Source organism: Triplophysa dalaica, chromosome 8, assembly GCF_015846415.1.
Source record: "Triplophysa dalaica isolate WHDGS20190420 chromosome 8, ASM1584641v1, whole genome shotgun sequence".
NCBI classification, from domain to species: Eukaryota; Metazoa; Chordata; class Actinopteri; order Cypriniformes; family Nemacheilidae; genus Triplophysa; species Triplophysa dalaica.
The window spans coordinates 9,911,654-9,933,530 of record NC_079549.1 but is presented as its reverse complement, the minus strand read 5'-3'; the positions used below and the strand labels follow the sequence as shown (position 1 = coordinate 9,933,530).

At 38.0% G+C, this 21,877-nt stretch overlaps 1 protein-coding gene across 1 annotated transcript in view; it reads right to left on the bottom strand.

The window, feature by feature from the left end:
- thsd7ba (thrombospondin, type I, domain containing 7Ba) overlaps nt 1–21,877 on the bottom strand; it is a 189,456-nt gene that overhangs the window by 65,638 nt on the left and 101,941 nt on the right. The window contains exons 9-10 of the mRNA XM_056754951.1: nt 11,318–11,509; nt 8,837–9,065 (exon numbers count right to left, since the gene is read on the bottom strand). Of these exons, the coding sequence (XP_056610929.1) occupies nt 8,837–9,065; nt 11,318–11,509 (421 nt within the window). The remainder of the gene's footprint in view (nt 1–8,836; nt 9,066–11,317; nt 11,510–21,877) is intronic.

Genomic DNA, 21,877 nt, shown 5'->3' with positions numbered 1-21,877 from the left:
ACATATCGTCCTGTATTATATGATCAGAGCTGATATCGGGGAGGACAGCTGGGAAAATTGTTGCATGGCCTTAGATGAAGGCCACCAAGGTACATGACACCATCCAGTAGACCTCAAATGTTCTCATAGCAAACATGAATACTATATATTTAGATTTAAAGGCATACGATATTTAATATATAAATATGTGATATATTTTGAGTGATTTACTGTTTTCTACATAAAATCATTCTACACAGTTCAAAGAAGTTCGGTGAAAATATAACCATGATATCTGTAGTATAGTGAGTAAGACAATGTTGAAGATTGAAATCAATAATTAGGACCCCAGCTTCAATTTTTGGTGCAAAACATTTTTTTACTGTAGTGTCAATGAAATAATTCATTTGAGTATTTAAAATCATTCAAATAGTTAGTTGTGGTAAGATCTAGTCCTTGATTCTGATTGGTCATTAGCTGTGCTTTATTCACTAGTGGTTTATCGTGAATAAATCACGGCTGAGGGGGCTGCATGCACTCTGCTTCTATCATATATAGTAATAAAAACACATTACTTATTATTTTCATTTTTGACTTATTTTATGTTTTTAATGACATAATTCGCTTTTGAGACTTTAGCCTGGATTTTAAAGACACGGATGACAACCTGATCTCACGGGAATTTATATGTATTTTACAAAGTGGCTAATTCGTATGGATTTGTACTATGTGAATTGTACAAAAGTGTATGATTATTTGAAAAATGCCACACTGAAGCCCTTAACCCCACCCCAGTGGCGAGATAGCAAATTGTGCTGAAACATACGAAAAAGATTGTACAAATTCATATGAATTAGCCATCTCATTAAATAGTAACAAATTCACAGGATTGTGTATACTCAACTATACAAATCAAGTACTTTGCAATCTGGGAACATCTTGCTGTTTACTATCTAGTACATTCAAATGAAGTGTAAATGTCTCAACCTGTAAATAACCGGCATTGCACTGACGAAATCTTAACTGAAACCCAGGTGTGTTAAATGTTGTAATTAAATCATTAAAGTACAGGTGAAATAAAAAATCACAGTGTCTATTTTTTCATTAAATATTGCAGCGTTTATTGTAAATAGTTTATCAATGTGGCTCATTCTCTTTTAAAAAATCGTGTGGCTCATTTATCTTTAGTTTAAAGAGTAGGTAGCACTAGATCATGAAAATGACATTTCATACAGTCTGTTGCAGTGTTTGAAAGTAAGCTGTCTGGCAAGTCGTAAGTCCGAAGGTGAATAAAAAATAAAGTTATTGGCTTGTAAAAAAGGGAGTAAACTCTGAATGACGCAAACGAGATGTGAACTAGTACCGCCGCGTACATACATCACTGGACATAGTCCCCGCCTGCGTTTTGCTGGGACTACTGCGAAAACTACAAAAAAACACTGTCGCTCATTAGTGATGCGTGAGTATCAGGTCTAGAGCCTGTGTTCCACGTTGTGAAACCTAGTCTGTCTCATTTTAACAACCAAAGGAAGAACTTCTGAGGGAACAATGCTTACAATTCATTTTTCAAACGATACCAAAGGAGTATAACCCCATGGTTTTACTGTGTGCACATCATTTCACCGAAGATTGCTTCAATAATCTTGCCACTTTCAATGCAGGATATGTTAAACGACTATCCTTGAAAGAGGGGGAATACCAACTTTATGTGGACCTGTTAGCTCCACCGAATCACAACCTGTTAGTGTGACTTTTGTCTTAACTTCAAGAAATATTTGTGTACCTTATGTCTGTGTTTAGCTAATGAATATAACGATATCATTAGCATGTACAGTTATTTCTAGGGTGTTACAGTTTATTCATTTTGCTATTAACTTAATTTAATTGTAAAGTACTATCTGTATTGTAATAACATCTGAAGATACGAACACCGTACACTGTATGCTGTGTCAACTAGTCCATGTATAATACTGAAACAAGAGAATTGTAAATGTCCTTTTTCCTACTGGCATCTGCAGAAGGATCGATTCATTTTCTAAATACTTTCAATGTTTATGAACTTAATAGAATGATTTATTAAATTGATGAGCAAAAGCACAACATGCATGTTGTCACGTTGGGAGTTTTGTTGACAAGAGTTGTCACTTGCCACTGACAAACATCCTGCTCCAGTTTTTTTGTGGATTAGCGTCTTTCATAACTGCATTACCTCGTCTACTGCACTGTAACTTCAATAACTGCACCTTCGCAACTTCTCTACTGTACTGTAACTCATCTATTGCATTACTGCATCTATTGCATAACTAACTGCATCTACTCATCTATTGCACTATAACTTCAATAACTGCATTAACTCATCTACTGCACTGTAACCTTAATAACTGCATTAACGCATCTACTGCACTGTAACCTTAATAACCGCATTAACGCATCTACTGCACTGTAACTTCAATAACTGCATTAACGCATCTACTGCACTGTAACTAACTTCACTGTAACTTCAATAACTGCATTAACGCATCTACTGCACTGTAACTTCAATAACTGCATTAACGCATCTACTGCACTGTAACTTCAATAACTGCATTAACGCATCTACTGCACTGTAACTTCAATAACTGCATTAACGCATCTACTGCACTGTAACTTCAATAACTGCACTAACTCATCTACTGCACTGTAACTTAATAACCGCATTAACGCATCTACTTCACTGTAACTTCAATAACTGCACTAACTCATCTACTGCACTGTAAATGTATAACTGCATCTACTCATGTATTGCACTATAACTTCAATAACTAATGTCTGTAATTTATGCACACTCAAGTCACTTGCACTATTGTATAGTCTATATTGTTATCTGTTCATAACCACCTGTACATTAATGTTCACAGTATATAGCCTTCTGTTTATATTGTTCATAGTACATACCGACTGTCATATTTTCATAGTACATGCCCATTGTATAGTATTTTCCTAATATTGTATTCTGTATTTATTCACACTGTATATCCTGCACTTGCTAATTGCACTTCTGGTTAGACCTAAACTACATTTCGTTACACTGTACTTGTATATGTGTAATGACAATAAAGTTGAATCTAATCTAATCTAATCTAATCTAATTTTATGATGCTTCTCGGGCTCGGGATCAAACTGGTAAGGTTCCCTTTGCGACACATGATGAACGTGTTTGACCAATCACAACAGACTACACCATCTGACCAAATACATGACACAAGGCTAGCGGATAGGAGGGTACAAGACGGATGAATCGTGGAAGGAATCATTTGAGAGTCAGACAAGAAGTATGGTGAGAATAACTGCCTATAATTGCGACATAATAGTGTTTTTACACCTTGCATGTACATAAACTTGTTGGACACTCCATAAACGAAAGTAGGACCTTAAAAAATCATATGTTAGTTACTCTTTAAATCTAAAAATGCATTTCCGTTCTGTCCTGCCATGTTAGACAGCTTGGACAGTGCATGCGTTAACTCCTCCCCTTCAACTGTAAGTCTACTGCAAGTTCTATTTTAAAATGCAGAGGCTGTTTTATTCATCCAATCAAATCGCAGAGAAGGATGAAAGCCTGTCGTTCTTATTCAAAATTCCATTTCACTCAGAAATGCGTCAAAATACGGAAGTAAAAACGATCTCTACTTCTGGTTCACGGAGACTTTAAATCGGAAGTAATTTTAGTGATTGACACACAAATGATATCATTGCATTGTTTAAATCTGTTGCGTGTCTTTATTTTGATCACATTCAGTTCCCTTAAAGCTCAGACTTCTCACAGCGATTTCTTTGACAGCAGCAATATTCAAGCTGGTAATTAGTTGTGGCTTTTTAATCAGCATGGCACAACGCAGGGGTAATTTTCAAGACATTTTGGATCTACTTGAGACTTGACACATTGTCTTAAAAATGTGTATTGCGACACAGCATGATGACCACAAAACGTATGCATGGTTACATAGACAATTAAAAGTTAACGCAGACTAAATGGAAGATATTCTGTTTGAATCACCCATGTTGGTCTCTTTTCTGTTATCAAACACATTTTTTCATTCAGCTGTGAAAGATCTGTGTTCAAAGAGCCCATTATTTGACTGCAAACATTATTAGGACTATGAAAAAAAAGATAAGCTTTGTTATATATTGTGAATCACAAGTTGGGAAACGTTGGTACAAGATATTTATTTATTTAAGACCGACGAGACGCACCTAAAATCATTTCCTACCAGAAGCTGTGAATTTCAGCCCCGGTCCTGCCAAACGGCTCTGAGAAGCTCTGAGTCTATCTATTCCACTCTATAGAGGCAAATCATAAAAAGCGCATTAATATAGCGCGGGTTTAGCTTCTGAAAGCTGAAGATAAATAAACATCCTGCTGTTGGGCCTTTTCATAAATCACGGCGTTTAAATAGCTCAGCCCTGGTGTTTTAAATGAAATGTGAAATAATGCGCTTTTGATAGAGAGCTATCTGAAGCACACTCCACCTACATGTGAACCTTCAGCAGGGCCCTGGTAATAACAGAACATGAGCCATAACTGATGCGCTCTGCTCTTTCCCTCCAGCGCATGCAGCAAAGCAGAAGAATAATGATGTGTGTATGTCTGTGTGTGTGTGTGTGTGTGTGCGTGTCTGAGAAAAACTCATAAATTAACTCACACGCTCAAACACATACATGCCACACGCGCACACCTGTGATTTATATGTTTGGGTGAATCTGTGAGCGAGGGAGTATGTGATTACTGCACACTTCACAAGAGCAGCGTGATCTGTTCTTTTTAAGCTGTGTCTGATGTATTTACACAAATGCAATGGCATGAAACAATTACAAATCTTGTTACAATACACTCACAATACACTCTTAAAAAACACAATACACTCTTAAAAAAAGTTGCTTCAAAATGTTTCTTCAATGCCATAGAGGAACCTTTTGGTTCCACAAAAGGTTCTTTGTGGCGAAAAAAAAGGTTCTTCAGATAATAAAAAGTAAGAAAAGATTTAAAGAATCTTTGGCTCAATGCTTCTTTGTGGAACCAAAAATGGTTCTTCACATAGCTGTGAATAAACTTTTAAGCACCTTTATTTTTAAGAGTGTATTGGCAATAACTGTGATACTAAAAGGCATTATTATAAATATTGGGATAATTCTATATGATAATATTTTGAATAATTCAGCCACTGTTTAAAGTTTTGCTGGTTAAAAGCTCTCTCTAATCCTTACAGAAGAATTCTTAGTGTGATTTGTGGGCAGAAAAAGGAGAAAACAAAATAAAATGAAAGATTTATAATATATTCTGTTTTGTTTTGGTGTTCCCTTTGCCTGATTTCCTTATTACTAAATTAATTCCGCACCTGTTTTTGTTTAGTCTGATTATGTTCCCCATGTCCACCATGTATTTAAACCCCATGTTTTCCTCAGTTCCCTGTAGGCTATTGTTTATGATTTTTCTTATGGATCTGTTCTTGTGTTTTCTCCCGTGTGCTGCTGTGGATTTATTAAATGCGTTTCGAAAGTAGAAAATTGACAGTTTTTCTCCATCTGCCCTACTGAGGACATCTCCCAGCATCACTCCCGAACCACAGGCTAGGCAGCCATCATCCCTATACACGGAGCATCTGCAAGAATCTGAGCCCATCATTGACCCGGAGTCCAAGCCTGCAGACCCCTCTGACCAGGTGCGTGAGCCGGCAACACAGTGCCTTGTCGTGTGAGTGCTGGTGCAGATCGAGGGCTTAGAGCTGAGGGTGAGCTGCAACTGGCCACTGGCATTATGGTAGTCTGTTTTTTGAAGAGGTTGACTGGTTTGGAGAGATTTTTCTCAGTTCCCCCTGCATCTCTAGTGTCTCCTGGATCTCCCATGTCCCCTGAGTCTCCACTGGTCCCGCTCGGCTCTCCTTCGTTTTCCCGATTCTCAACTGGTTCGGTCCAGCTCTCCTTCGTCTCCCGAGTCTACGCTGGTTCTGTCCAGCTCTCCGTCAGCCAGCACCTCCTCTCCATCCTCCTAAAAGGTCCCACCCAGCCTGCCTCTCCCGCCTCTCTGTTGCTGCCAGTCAGTCCATCAGCCCTGGGTCAGCTGGTATCTGAAGACACCTCAGCTCACCCTCAGCATTGTCAATGCCATTGGGTTGGATAAGCTTCTGGATCTCCAATTGCCAGCTAACTCGGGGGTTGAGAATCTCTACCAGGCTCCCTTGATCCTCCGGCTCCGCCTTGGTCAGTCGTCGACCATCCGCAGCCTTGGGACTCCAATCCTCCAGCTACGCCTCGGGACTCAAATACTCTGGCTACGCTCGTCCCTACGTCCCGGCTGCTCTGTCAGGCTCCTCCTTCCCTTCGGCTACACCTTCATTCTCAGATCGCTCTGGCTCCGCCTCAGTCTTCCGGATCCCCACCTCTGCCTCAATCGCCAGAGCTTAGCTGGGCGCGAACTGTCACAGTTAGATTCTGTTCTGTTTTGGTTTTGTGTTCTATGTTCCTTCCTTCCTTCTGTGTTCTTTAGACAACCTTTGACTAAATGGTTCTCTTTGGAACCAAAAATTTTTCTTCTATGGCATCGGGTTGAAAAACCTTTTAAGCACCTTTTTTTGCAAACTGAAGTTTTGGAGATACTATTCACGACACAAACTGATTTTCAGCTACTAAATAGTTTGGAAGTAGGTGATTTTAAACACAGGAATAACAATAAAAAAGTATAAAATGCAAAAAAAACAAGTAAATTTACACAGAATCAATCAGCATCAGAGCCAGCTTTCATGTGGTATAGCATCTTTGAACAGAATTCTGATCATAAGTACCTATAGATGATCAATTAATTTGTAAACATACAATTTTGACACCTCTTGCTCCTTCACACACATTAAACCTTTCAAGCTATTTCACAAGTTCTCAAACTGTGAACTCAATAGAGAGTCAAAAATCTCCTCCAGAATGAGATTCCACACAGCAAGATTTTTATTACAAAACCAGTAAAATACACCGGCCCGTAACCGCCCTGTACGTCTGTGTCATTATTATAAAAGAAAGAAATGGATAAACGTCTCCATTATTTAGGAGGCTCATTTCCTGATGCACAACACAATATCCTCTCCATGCAATGCAATAGTGCGTTTTATTCTAACCCAGTGCACCATTACACAACTCCCTCAGGAAACATTTATCAAGAAAATACCAAGAGCAACATGAACCTCAACGCTTCAGATTCAGGACATGTAAAGAAAGAGCCCAGTCATGCCTGCACTCACATCCATTCACAACAGATGACTGAGAATATTAAAAGACTGAATTTTGACAAGCTCAAAAACCAAGTACTACAGTGAAAGGTCAAAGAAATGAGAACAACTGTTACGAAAACACTTTCAGTTCTTACCGTACAGCACATTTACGCTGTGTAGAAGTATCACAAGCCATAACGAGTGAATCCGATATCTTTGAAGCATTCGCTGCTATTTGAACTACGATTTTTCAATGAAACCAGCTGGTATTACAGAAATGGATCAAAGCGGTTGCCAAATAGCTTAGCGGTTGTGAAGCAGGCATATGCGGACTAACACTAACTGATTTGAGAAACTGAAGGGTGAGACATGTTTAAAGACATTCTAGAGTGAAAATATTGAATAAGTGAATCAAGTGCTGTGACCAAACAAAAATATGCAAATTTACCAAAGTTGGCAGGAAAAATAGGTAACACTTATGGTAAAAATAATCATTCTGTCACCATTTGTTCCCCCTTAAGTTCATGACATAGCTTTGAGCAATATAGGTTTTCGGTGTGTAATCTTAGATAATGTTAGTTAATGTCAATGCAATTGTTCAGTTTAGTTTATTGTGCAATAACCTATATTATGAAACAGCACGTTGGAATGGTTGATTCTGATTGCTTCGGGTCGGGTCCTGTTCACACTGTTGGGGCATATTTCTGCGATAACAACTGTCTGCCTGTACATTATCCCTTACTTAAAATATACACAGTTTGATTTAAAAATGAATTAGTAAATGTTGAAATTAACATGAACTAAGATTAATAAATGCTGTAGAAGTATTGTTCATTCTTAGTACAAGTTATCTAATGTTGTAACTAATTTTTAACAAATACAACCATATTTTAAAGTGTTATTAAATATTGAGTGTACACCGTACAGTGTGTCTTACAGTGGTAGTAAATCCACTAACTCCTCTTTTTTAAAATATATATTTTGAGAAAAATATGCCGAGAGCGTTAGAGAGAAAGCTATAAAAATGTATAGTCCCATAAAGAGAACAATAGATATACAGTACTGTGAATTGTGGTAACATACTCCTACATAGTAATTTTGAATGTAATATTTTTCAAGTCTGCACAAATGTAACGAGATATTTGAATGTGTCAGTGTGTGTTTTTTTAAACATTTGTAATGAGAAAACCAAAGCGTTTCTTTGAATACCATGAGGGGTTGTGTATCTCTGTACATTAGTTTACAACTAACTGTCCTTGCTGTCATTTTTGAAGTAATGAGATTGGACCCCGTTGTTCTGACAGTGTGGTCGATGGATGGAACTTCTATATTGGTTTCCATAGCAATTATTTTTTTATGTTCAGACTTCAAACAACTAAACAGATTCCACATGGCAAATCCTGTGTATGACAAAACTGTTGCTGCCTGTCTTTTAGCTTGTGTCAGAAAATGTATAGACAAGCATATACCATTTTTACTCCATTCTATACGCAAAGGTGGAAAATCTAAATTCTTTATAATCTAACCTCTAAGAAAATACCACCATAATACTTTTACTTGCATGCAAAAACAAAAAAATCTATGCGTTATACATTTTTCCAATAAATATTAAAACAAAGTACCTTTTGGGAACAACCGGCCCGACGCCCATTTTCATGCAGACCGCTTTACGTATCTGCACCCCGGCAGCGCAGGTGTCCGTTCCGTTCCAGTAGCTCGTTCCATTTACATTCATTGAGGAATCTTCAATGCACGGTCCCCATGACGACGTTTCCCAGTAGAATATGACGCATGGATGATCATTACAAGTTCTCCACTCCTCCAGAGCAGTAGCAGCTGGACACGTCTTATCTGGGAATGGGAAAGATCATTAACCGCATTACGGATTGAAAAGCCTCTCTTAAGTTTGCTTTAATGCTCCATAAAATGTTAACAAGCTACATGAGGACAAGAGACGTGAATGGGAACTCTACTGGGATATAAGTGCAAGGATGTAGATATACTGTTTGAATATGGGAAATTATAGTATATTATGAGATCAATAAACTGTGTAAAAAGTAGCCTTACCCCAGTAAAATATGGCAAAACGTTGATACCTCTAAATCTCATTGGTTTTAAGTGTTTTGTGACTAAATGGATAGCTGCGGGAAGTGAGGGTGCTGCGGGGGCAGCTGAAACAGTGTGAAAGATAAATGAATAAAGGCAGAGACTATTTGCACTAGGTCCGCTCACCAATATGTGATTGGAATATCAAAAGTGTAAAAATGACTTCAGTTGGAACAATGACTGCAGTGGCGTATGGTGTAAAGTCTGTATAGCGTGACACAGGAGGCCGGGGTTCTAACTCGAGCCTTTGTTTTCAATAAAATTAATTTAAGACTTAAAATGTGTTTTTATTCAAAAAGTTTAGGGTAAGGTTAGGGGTGTAGGGCTTCAATATCTCAATAAGTTGCCATCATTTTAATAATTTGTAAAAATGTAATGATTTACACACTTTTATTGTTGCATAATGTTTAATGAATTATGTGCTTTCACCGTGCAGCATGCAGTTGTGTTTAATCGCGTGACTGGTTTGCCCAATTGTTTTTGATTGGTTGGTTAAGCTGCCGCCGCGCAGCTAGTTTTCATGCAACAGATTGTGTTCTGGCTAACTGCGTTTACGTGTTTGTTTTTATGCTGTATCCTATAATCATGCTTGTGTTTGTTTTAATTTCAGAATATACTCAAAATATTTAAGATTTTTGTCACACACACCTATTCCCTTCATGAAAGATTTATTTACTTACTAAAATTGAATGAATTACTATTACGATACTGTTTATGACCGATGTATTTTGTTTTTTCGAGCTTCGCCATAGTACATAAGTGACAATAGTCACTTCCAAAATGCTTCCAGTTAGATAGGTGCAGAGCTACCTTATGTGCAAACGTAAAGCAAACTTTAAGGTATTTTTACAGCAGAAATGATGATAAACTGCCGTGACACGTGACTGACTGGAAGCATTGAGGTCAGTGTTAGGACATTTAAACTTGTATGCTCCCACCTCCGATCGCAGCATTAGTCATCTGAAAGCAGCTTTAAAATAATCCTCCACCACCTGATGCAGGAAGTAGAATGAGTAACTCACACCTGATTCAGAAACACCTGCGACAAGTTCTGCTGGATCAGCCTCTAAATGTACTTCTGCACTTTCTATAATTAAAAGTAATTCCTGCACCATCTGCCCTTGAAGCTAATGACATTGTATTGACATTCAGCCTTTCTCCATAACACAGGGACTCATTATGAGTCTAACTTAGACCAGCTGAATATTAATAAGGGCTTGTCTGATTAATGACACTCAGTGGATGGTGTGTAGAGAATGTGAGGCTGGGACATTATTTGTATTTTCAGAGGATGCACAGAAAAGTGTGTGTGTTTGAGATGTGAGTGTTTCACAGTGTTTGTGTGTGTGGTGGTAGAGGGGGCGGCAGTAGTCTCTAGGCTAAGGTATATTTAAGTCTTAATTATACCATTCTTTCTGTCATTCCAGAAGGACTGCGTGTGATTGGAAAAGCCCACAGCTGGATGTCGGGAGACAGAAAAATGAGATACAATAGAGGCATTTTTATCACTGTTCCAGCAAATTAAATCTACAGAATGCTAAATTGCTCCTCCGCTCACAAAACAAAAATCAGCACTCGTTGAGTGTGTTACCGTATGTCTCCCTCCGAGTGAGTTTTAACTATATCCCCCGTGAAATCAACTTCAAAGCATTATCTCAGTTTTCATTTTATTAAAGTTGTTTAAATAAATTGGAGAATAGCGAAACAGCAAAAAAAAAAGAGGCGAAACTACACCTGCGTCCCCAGAGGATTCCAGGATTCCAAATTCATATAAAAGTATGTGCATTACCCAGACAACATGGGTTTGCCAGTTCCAGTAAAAAGCCCTCTCAACATTCTTCAATTATAAAATGAATCTATGCCAAATATCTGAACACATGACAAAAATCAATATGTCATCTCACAAACCTCTAAAATATGTGAAAATATTTAATAAATAAAATATGGAATCGTTCTGGGTCTATGTGGCATATATTTGCATGAAAGAGTCGACTGACCTTCGCCTGGTAATCCCAATACGGCTCGTGTGCGGCTCTGCCTCCCTTCAGAGTTTTTACTGGAACAACTGTGAGAGCAGGAGGACCAGTCGGACCATGAACTGACCACACAGTCACCTGGACACGCCATCTCACACGACACCTCTTTAGAAGGTGGGTCATCTTCACAGAGTTCTTCAGGAATAAACTGCCCTGTTGATTGAAGGATGTAAAAAGTTTTAATGTCAATTCATGTTTTGTTAGACATGTACAGTACAAGCTTTGCAAAAATCTGTTTACACTGCAAATGGATTTCAATGGGAGTTTATCCAAAAATGTACATTTTTTCATTATTTACTCAGCCTCATGTCTTTCCTAACTTATTTGACTTTCTTCTGCAGAACACAAAAGTAGATATTTGGAAGAATGCTGGTGTCACGAGCAAGGCAGGACCAGGGCCGTGAGGGGATGACATGGGGCCAGTGAGGCAAGTGATAATTAGTGTCAGCTGCGCGTTGCACCGGCTCCGTATCTCTCATGGTGGAAATTGGAAGCATAAAAGTATGAGCGCCAGAGTGTACGACGAGAGAGGATCAGGCCCGGACATATGTTAAGTTTGAATTTATGTTCTTGTCGCCGGCAGTCGACCGTGAGGTGGCTGCCGGTCTTTTACTTCCGTGTTATTGTTTGATTATTTTGATTCAACTTTGTTTGAATATTCGACGGTTCCTTCCTCCTTCCTTCCCAACTGTGAACTTTGCTACAGCTGGTAACCGGACAACATTGGATCCCATTTCATTGTATCGACACAAAACCACTAACACATTTCTCAAAATATCTTCGTTTGTGTCATATACAGGTTTTGAATGACGTGAGGGGGAATAAATGATGACAGTTTTATTTTTTGGGGTGAATTATCTCTTTAATGTCATTCATTCATCTGGCTTGATGGATATCATGAAGTTCTTCAGGATAGATTTTCCCAGTTGCCTGTTTTCTAAGTTAAAAGTCCTATATATAATCAATTTTATTATTTAATTTTCATTTATTATTAATTTTCTATTACTGTAAACCGCAGCATCCACTAATCTTGAAACATCCTTTTTCATTAATATCTTCATATTTTTACCTCTGGAATAAGCCATTCAGTTAAATGCCGTAAAATATCAACAGAATAGTAAACCATTATTTCCGAGAGGTCACACATAACAAATGCTCTTATTTTGCCAGCTTTCATCTTTTGAGTACCTTTGATGAAGACAAAATCGATTTCATTCAATTAAGAGATTTCATCTGCTTTTATGTGTTCAAGTACTGAAACAGGAAATGTGCAAATATGGAGGGCAAATGAAATGACTTTATTCACGACGAACACAACCCAGCCTTGAACAATGACATGATTCTCCAAACCCTTATTAGCGCCTTACAGGGTGACATAATCAACGCTGTCAAAGCCGCGACAGCACATCACATTGTAATGATAATTTCTCTATAATAAGGTTCCACTCTGCGATCTTCAAACAAATTAAGCAAAAGAAATATTTGCTCTGTGTGTTCGCACTGATTTCACTAATGACTGCTTGATCGCATGACTGGGGTTTGTTTTCCCATTCTCTTCAGGAAGGAAAAGATTTATACAGGAAAGGGTATTTGAGTGCAAGAACTGCCAATTCCTTTATTGGCTGTCAGTGAGCTATCAATCAAAAAGAGGAGAAAAATAATTCTTTCTGCTGAGGTTGGTAAAAGGAAAACACTAATGTCACGCATGAAAGAGAGACATTAATCCTCTCATTCACTTGTCTGGGATTACACAAAACATCCGTATAAAGATTAAACCTTAAAATCATTCAGACACAACAGACACACACCCCTCTTATGCAGCATGGATCAACAGATCGATTTCCTAAAAAATTGAAGTCGGTTTACAATGTCAAAACATTTTTGTGAGCAAAGAACTTTGTATCCGACAAGGCAGCATCACTGTTTCCATTGAACCCTGTCAGTCACTTTCAAACATGGAGTTCAGCAATAACAACCCAGGGGCAGATGTCTTATTTATTTATTTCGCCCCCTAATACAACTGCTTCAATGCCAAGAGGCCAAGAAATGAGAAAGCGTGATGTTCACTGTCAAATGAGGCATAGATGCAAGATATTCCCTAAGGCGGATCTTCAGCCCACCACCTCCGACCCTGAGCGCACCGGTTCCTTGAGTCATCAAAGCACAGAGGCTGGTGAAGGAAGGTTGCGGGTGTATTCTTGGCCACCGAAGTGTGCTACAGAAAACGCTGCCGGTGATCACGTGATCCGAACTTCAATGAATCTAAAGATAATTGTTGTGTGTATTAGGTGGAGAGCCCTGGAGCACAATTTAACCAACTGCAGACAACACAAGAAACATCCAACTGCAACTTATCCTTGTAGAGGTTTTGAGACTGGTTCGGAAAAGAGGTATTTTGTTTGCTCCTGACACAAGAAATCTGAGAGTTGTGGAGATTTATTGACCCCTTAAATTGATTTCATTAGAATTTTGCCAGACCCTGCAGATCAGGTTTTTCATATTATTGAGAAATGTCAGGAAATTAAGACCGATATATGAAACTAAATAAACAGTCGGTTTAGCGTTAAAATGCATCTCTAACATCCTATGAAGTATCTGCTGTTAATGCACAGCCCACACAACAGAAAATACAGAAAACAATGCAAAACTAAATGTAAAAAGTCCTATTGTAAGATGGTATTTCAGCAAAGGATAAGGTCAGCAAAAGACACAAATTCTGTCTTCATTTAGTGGAACAATAAAATATGTCTGTGTGGTTTTGTGCCCATACAATGGAAGTCAATGGGCCCCCAATGTTTTTTGGTTACCAACATTTCTAAAATATCTTATTTTTTGTGTTCTGCAGATAAAAGAATGTCACAGAGGTTTGAAATGACGATGGAAAGTCAATTATTTTTGGGTGAACTACCCCTTTAAATCAGTACATTTACCGTACAATCTGTGTACATACAGTGGTATGAATGGCAAAGCGAGACAGTAAGCATGCAGGTAAACTCCAAAGCAAGAAAATAACACATATTACAGTACAAAAACGACAGTTCAAAAGCCAAAAAGAAAAAAGAATAAAAGTGAATATTTCTATTTTATCCAACAGGCAAAGGGCTTTTATTCTCTTCTGAATGACACACACTCTGGTAATACCATAACAGGTGCTCACCAATTTTGAACAACTGACGGTAATAAGCTAAATTGCAGAAAGAAAAATGCTCTCCCTCTCAACAAAAGCACAGAGTTACAGGTTATACCGCAGACATCAAATGATTCCAACTTCCCACCTTCCTAAATCAATCCTCAGTTTGCTCTGTGATACAATATATCAGAAATAATTGTAAAAGTTTGAAAGGAACATTTCGCCCCACGAGAGCCGGATGAATATGTGCATGCAGATTGTAAAAATTAACCTTAACAACCTACACAGAAAGCAAATTTCATTGCAAGGGCCACCTATTTCTGACTGAAATCTCACCGGCTCACTTATAGATAAATAGAATACTGTGGCTTTTGAGCGCCCCTTAATCTGTGTACCATTTCATCCTATGCTGTTCAGACAGTACAACATCCTCCACACGAAAATGAAAAGAGTAGGAGGAAGAGAGAGAAAAAAATGAAAAAACATGTCATACTGAATTTATTACCTCATAGATTAAATACAACTGACAGTCGTGTTATAAGATCTGAACACTGACAAAGTTAAAACTGGTAGCCGTTATGATAAAGTGTAACGCAAGACCTGTAGTGCGACCCCGGTGATCTCTCAGCGGGCACATCTTGTAAGTGGATGAAGGTTGAACTGACTTATCTCAAATTCTTCATACACTCAAGGACAAATTCATTTCTTCAACAGCTCACTGCGGGATTGCAGTAAATTAGTTGTTTTGTGATATTTTACAGTGTATAGAGAACAGAAATGAATTTGAAATACGCAATGTCTTTTTCTCATTTTAGCCCAGAAAACATCTTACATCATCAAACCCTTACACAAATAAAACTATAAGCCACAGTGTTTAGCATTAGTCTTTGCAGGAGAACAGCTGGAAAAAGCATTTATACTTTGAGGAAAATTATACACCAAGCTTGATTTGGAATTAAAAGACAATATGCGATTCTTTAAAATGAACAAATTTCAGAGTTACAGCTTAGGCGCTCAGATCACTTAGAATTCATTGACACATCAGGAAAACATAAATATTAATGTTGAAAGGTTCATGTAAACACTGAATCCTCATTATCGACAGAGGTGTGTACAAACAGCAGCTGCATATTCAGTGCAGTACACCAGAGAGAATCCTGGAGATGAAAAGTGAATGAAGAAGTGTCAGACCACACTTCACACTCTGTCTGTCTAGCTATATTAATGTTTATTTTAGCGACAAATAATCACATGAAGGAACTCTGTACATGACTATATGCAAAGAAGCGTATATACTTACAATTAGAGAAAATAAAGTGCAGGCGAGTGGGAGAAATGTCAAAAGGTCCTCATCACTCTAGAATAGACTGAAGATTAGATGTTACCCTTAGATGTATCAAAACTATGACCTTTAGAGAATGTAAATAAACAATAAACCTGTGAGATATGAGAATGATGGAACATCTCAGCTCACAAAACATGTCTAGCTGGAGTAACATCACCAAAGGTCAAAGACAGACAATAAACGTCACTTAAATATAAACAAGATACAGTTAAAATGAAAAGAGACACACGTCTGTTGTTTGCAACTTTCTTGAATATGATGATGGCCATAAATATTGTGTGGATGTAACACTGTTGTAATTCTAAGCAAACAACAGAAATTTAAAATATGTTGTATACTATATATAACATGGCTAGCATGTTCACAGTTCACCCAAAAAAATACAAATGCCATCATCATTTATTTACACTAATGTCATTCAAAACTTGTATATGCACAACCGTGTTTTTTTTTACAGTTTTTTTTTGTTCTGATACAATTTAGAATGTGATGTTGCGTAAACACCACATGCAAGACTAGATGCTTCTGTAGTCGCTTTCTTGTTTAGAACGGTTTGGCTTCTAACGAAATCATATTTTTTTTTTCTGTATAAAGTCCCCTGAGATCCACTTATAATGTTTGTTATGTTTTTGCACAAAACAGTCATAAATAATCTTTCATGACCGTTTGTCCTGACCCTTAGAATTAAACAGACCTTTTTGCTGCTGTTTACAAAATGATCCATGATAAAACAATTGTCAGCCCAGTTAAAATTAAACATTTTATGCTTGTATGTGATATTGAGAGTCTTTAAAATGATACGCAATGTGTGACAGACTATCACATGTTGCTCTTAAAATCATCTCAAAGGATGGAAGACAATGATATCATCATTATACAAAATGTTTACAATATAACAACAGACAAGACTCACCCTAGAGTTGTTCATAGTCTGTAAAATTTCTTTGTTACGATGAACACAGCGAAAGAACTCTTGTAACCAAAATGTTCTTGGTCACCATTGACTTCCATAGTTGGAATAATTACAATGAGAGTCAAAAGCGCCACAAAACTGTTTGCTTTCATTCATTCTTCAAAATATCTTCTTTTGTGTTCACCACAACAAAGACATTTATACAGATGTGGAACAACTTGAGGGTGAGTAAATGATGACATAAATTATTCATTTTTAGGTGAACTATCCCTTAGCTTTCTGAAAAAAATGCCATCGTTATGAAACAGTGAGCTTTCCATAAACTGTATTATTTCTCTGTCCTTGTTCAAAGGTGCTGTTAGTGTATCTCCATCCATCACTTCTTTAAATGTTTTAGAGTCTTAAGCTAGACCTGCAGCTTATGTCAGTGAGAGATGATTCTGAGAATTGATCAGAATAGCTCTCCTCAACCCAGATATTGACATTCGTGACATGCTGGTAGAAGGTTATTTACCAGATTACTGTCACCTGCATTGATCAGACACACTGATAACTGATCACACAGACTGTGAGAAAACAGATAGTTCCCACCCTCTTCCCTGATCCTTTTAAAAAAGTACCAACCAGTTCCGTCCGCACCTTATACTACTGTGATCTCAAAAATAGCCCGAATTAAAGGCGCTCAAAATCTTTCTGATCATAACTCTGTTTTAGGACTCTTTAAACGCAAGTAAGTTAGGGCGTAATTATTACAACTTTTTAAAGTACAAAGTGGGCTAGCAAAGGTTTGTTTAATGGCTTCTTCAAACATTTGGAGACAGGACTACATGAACATCCTGAAAGAGACTTAACAACGCTCTCTAAATGAGTGTTGGAACCGTCGGCTCTTGATCTGCCTGGAGGCTGCGGTCCACGACATGAAACAACATTGGAACAGTTGGGCGACTGTTGGCCCCGTTTTTAACGTAATAAAGATAATGACGAAAGTCCATCTGCGTTTCACACATGTCTCAGTAGGGGCACATGCCACATCCAGGCAACTGCCAAGACTGTTTCATGATCAAACCACATTAAAAACTATAATACTGATGGGCAAAGGCAAGCATGTGATGAACTATTCTGACCAATTATTTCATCGTCATTTGTCAGAAGGAATTCAAAGGATTCAATAGATTGTTGCACTATTAAAATAATGCCTGTGTTAAACAGAACACAATTAACCATACAGCAGCTTTTGTACATTTAAACCTTTCATTTCAACAGGAAAAAGCTGCAAGCCATAGATGCACATTAACTAGAGCTTTATTTATATTGCTTGTAGCTTGCTGTTTCATTTCTCAGGGGACTTCTTTTAAGTATCAGCTTTGTCAAATCTTTAACTGTGTATACAATTTTAAGAGAAACATCTGAAACGAAGCAAATACTTAATCTGATGTAAATAAGAATTTCATTAAATCTCTTGAATTGTGAAAAAGATATTTCCTGATTAGGGTTGTACAATGAATTGCTTTTCAATTTCAATTTTAGTTTCAAACAATTCAGAAAACAAAATAATTGAGCTAAAACAATTATTTGCTTGATTCGGTTTCACAATGTTTGACTAATTGTAACTTTTACAGCGGTGCATTTTCGCCCCTCCCTCACAGCCCAAATTTACCCTCCCCGACTGGCTTCCGCATGTTAAGTCAGATATGATGGATGTACTGTAGTTTTCCAAATTATGAATGTAAGTTTTGGAGATATAATAAGTGTCAGTGCACAATATATCTAAAAAAATTTAAAGGTCAGTAATTAACTTTATTACTTATTATAGTATTTATTTAAAAGTATAAATTCATACTTTATTCATTTTAGCAATTTATTTTGGTACATTTGATTTTTTAATTATTAACTCGAATTTAAGGTTAAAGTCACACTGTGTATTTATTTAGTTGGTTAGTTATTGCAGTATTTAAAATTTACATTTCCAAAGTCATTGAACTAAATAATTGTAATGTATAGTAATACACTTATTCATTTTTATTTTATACAATTATTTATTTAAATGTATTCATTCGTACTAAATCCAATTATTTTTTAATAAATTCCATTTACAATGTTATTGAGTAACCGTGATAAATAATCCTGATCTCAATATTGATCTTTCAATCTTTAAAACACCATACATTTGATAACTAGAGTCTACTTCTCAAGAGAAAACCTTGATAAGCAGACTTAAACAAATCTCCAGTTTCCATTGCTGTCTAACAACATTCCAGAGATGCCCTTGTGATATTTCTTGACTTTGATCTTTCTTATCTATCTCAAAACAAGCACTCCGCATACTAAAACAAAGACAGAAAAGCAGGGATTTTCTCTTCTCGACCGTTCAAACACAGCTGCCAGTCATACTCTCGTCATAAAGAGTACAGTAGAAAAACGCTGGGCATGCATCTCGTCCGACTTTGAAAGGGGCGAGTGCAAAATTCTCAAAAGCAGAAACCACCTGCCACGTGTGGGGAAAACTGTAAATGGATCTCAGCTCCAGGACCTTCCTGCATTATTAATATGTGGATGTGTATCGCTGGATCTCACTCTCAAATGTAATATTAAGATTTCATGCAAGTCCAAGCACTATTGTGTTTTCTAGCTTCTTCTTTTAGCCTGCCCAGTGTTATCACTTGTGAATTTTCAAGCGTGGACTTTTATTTGAAAGCTTGAACATGCGGTTGGATGGAATTATGGTTCGAGCACAGGAGCCATTGGTCTCCCTTCCGACATCAGTTATCAGCGAGATGCAGTTCTCTGGTCACCCGCGGTGAAATTGCATCTATGCACTCAATCATGTCAGCTAACTCGCAACACTCATAATTTAGCGCTGCAGAAGGCCGGCCCCACACGTCACTTACTAAGTGACAACGAAAAAGCTGTACAAAGTAGAAACCGCGTCCACCTTCTCCCTCCCCAACAGAGCAATCAGTGCCAGTCTGCCCACGGGCACCAAAAGACATCTGTGATGCAGATGCGAGGGTCAGCATGCCAGTGAGTCAAATGGATGTGTTATTTTAATGTTTTCATGCTGGAAAGACCAGATGCTCCAAGGATATTGTGTTTGGGATGCAGGGATTCAATATGAGATGCTGACATCTTAGAAGGCTTCTTAAAGGGATGGTTCCCCCAGAAATGATCACTCTTTCTTCAATTACTGACCCTCATGTTGTTTAAAACCTTGACTTTCTTCTGCAGTGCACAAAAGAAGATATATTGAAGAATGCTTGAAACCAAACCAAACAACATTGGCCTCCATTGACTTCACTCGTATGAACACAAAACCTTTTCTCAAAATACGGTCTTTTGGGCTGAGTTATCTGGAATAAAGCTACTACGTATATTTCACCAAATAAAAAATGGATGGAGAAAAAGAGACAGCAATGGTCTCTATTTACTGTATAGTAGCAATGCCTCTTTGTCCAAGCTGTTGTTTACATCTGGTCTCTTCAACGAAGCACAACTGAGATGCTTCATACTCTTCCCACATGTACTGTATTCCAGCAGTGCTCATGAGAGAAGGACAAGATGTTGCGAGATCCATCAAACGCATCCCTTATTAGACGGAGCTCACAGAAGATAAATGGCAGTATTGGGACCGACCACACAGAAGCATACCTTTAATCTGCTGCATATATTACAGTTGCTATTGATCAGCGGGTCACACCGTGACCTCACACAGCCACCTGGCAGATGTTAGCATTTTAATAGCAGAAAAGACTAAACCGGGCCAATAAGAGAATATGCAACCCGGGGGCTCGTGTAAGGTCCCATGGTGCACCAGTGCTGGTGTTTAGAGGGGGCGGGCTGTTATGTAATAACTGATCCATACTTTATCAGAACGTTAACCTTGGAAGGGCATCGCTCTGCACAGTGAAGATATGAGCTAGGAGATGAAAAGATGAAAGATGTCATTAATATTAAGGCCTCAGCTAGAAAGCAATATAAATAAAAAACATGGAGTTTACACATATTCTTCAATATGTATCGATTCTAGTTGTCCTCGGTGTGACATTAGCTGTAATTACACAGATTGTCATGTGGATTAGCCGGAGGTCAGAACGTTTTTGGTTGAAATTTAAGGTTGGAAAAAACATACTGAAGAAAGGTGACCTTGTTCCTTATATTATATTGGAGCTCTCTTGTGCTGTGTGCTTTTCTGGCAGTGCGGGAGACATACAATGAAAAGGTCATAACCAGCATAAAATTACAACCACTGCTCCGGGTTTCAATGAATTTGAGTAACGTCCCGCTGACACAAAGTTAAATGATAGAGGCCCTCGATATGTTGCTTTAGGGACGGACCTTGGCTGTGCTGTGTCGGCAGAGAAGCTGCCTGTGACATCACACCGCCGCCACCACATGGCAGACCGACAGATGCCAAACAGTGAAAATAGTGGGAAATCAATGAAAGTGTTTCTAATTGAATGCCGCAAAACTTTCCTGGTAGTTGGGACATACTTTATTTATGACTTCTCGGTGTAACAGAGCCTCTGTCATCGGGGTAAATGAACACAGAACCTGAAGTGCCATGCAAATAATGAACAAATTCTGTTTCTCATAGGACTCCGCTAGTCTATTTGAATTCCTTTAAGGAAATGTGGAATTGCTCCAGAGTACAGAGATGGAATCTGCCACTCCTCATTTCCCAGACGGAGTTGAACTCCTAAGAGGATCCGGCAATCAGAAACACCTGGAATGATATTCAGGATTCCCACTGACAAGAGCCCTTATTAGACTGCCCGCAGCCAGGGTTAGATGCTGGAGAACCAAGGCTTTGGACAATTGGAGAAGTTCACAAAGAGAAGTTTTTGCAGGAGCTGAGGCATTGTTTTAGTTTCACTGAAAAGGGGCATTCTTTGACTTTGATGGAACGCTTCACAGTAGCCATTATAAAAGCGCTGTCTTCTTCGTTCTGCTCCCCGGAGTCTACAAAAACTGCAGCGCTTCTGAGATATCCACCAGATGTGAGCTATTCAGTCTTTCCTATTTGTTTAGCATATGTCAGCAAATGCTATTTTGTAAATAAGTGTGCATAACTCTTTTTTAGTTCTTAACGTATCTCTGAGACAATAAGTCAATTTTACACCTGTATGAACTATTATG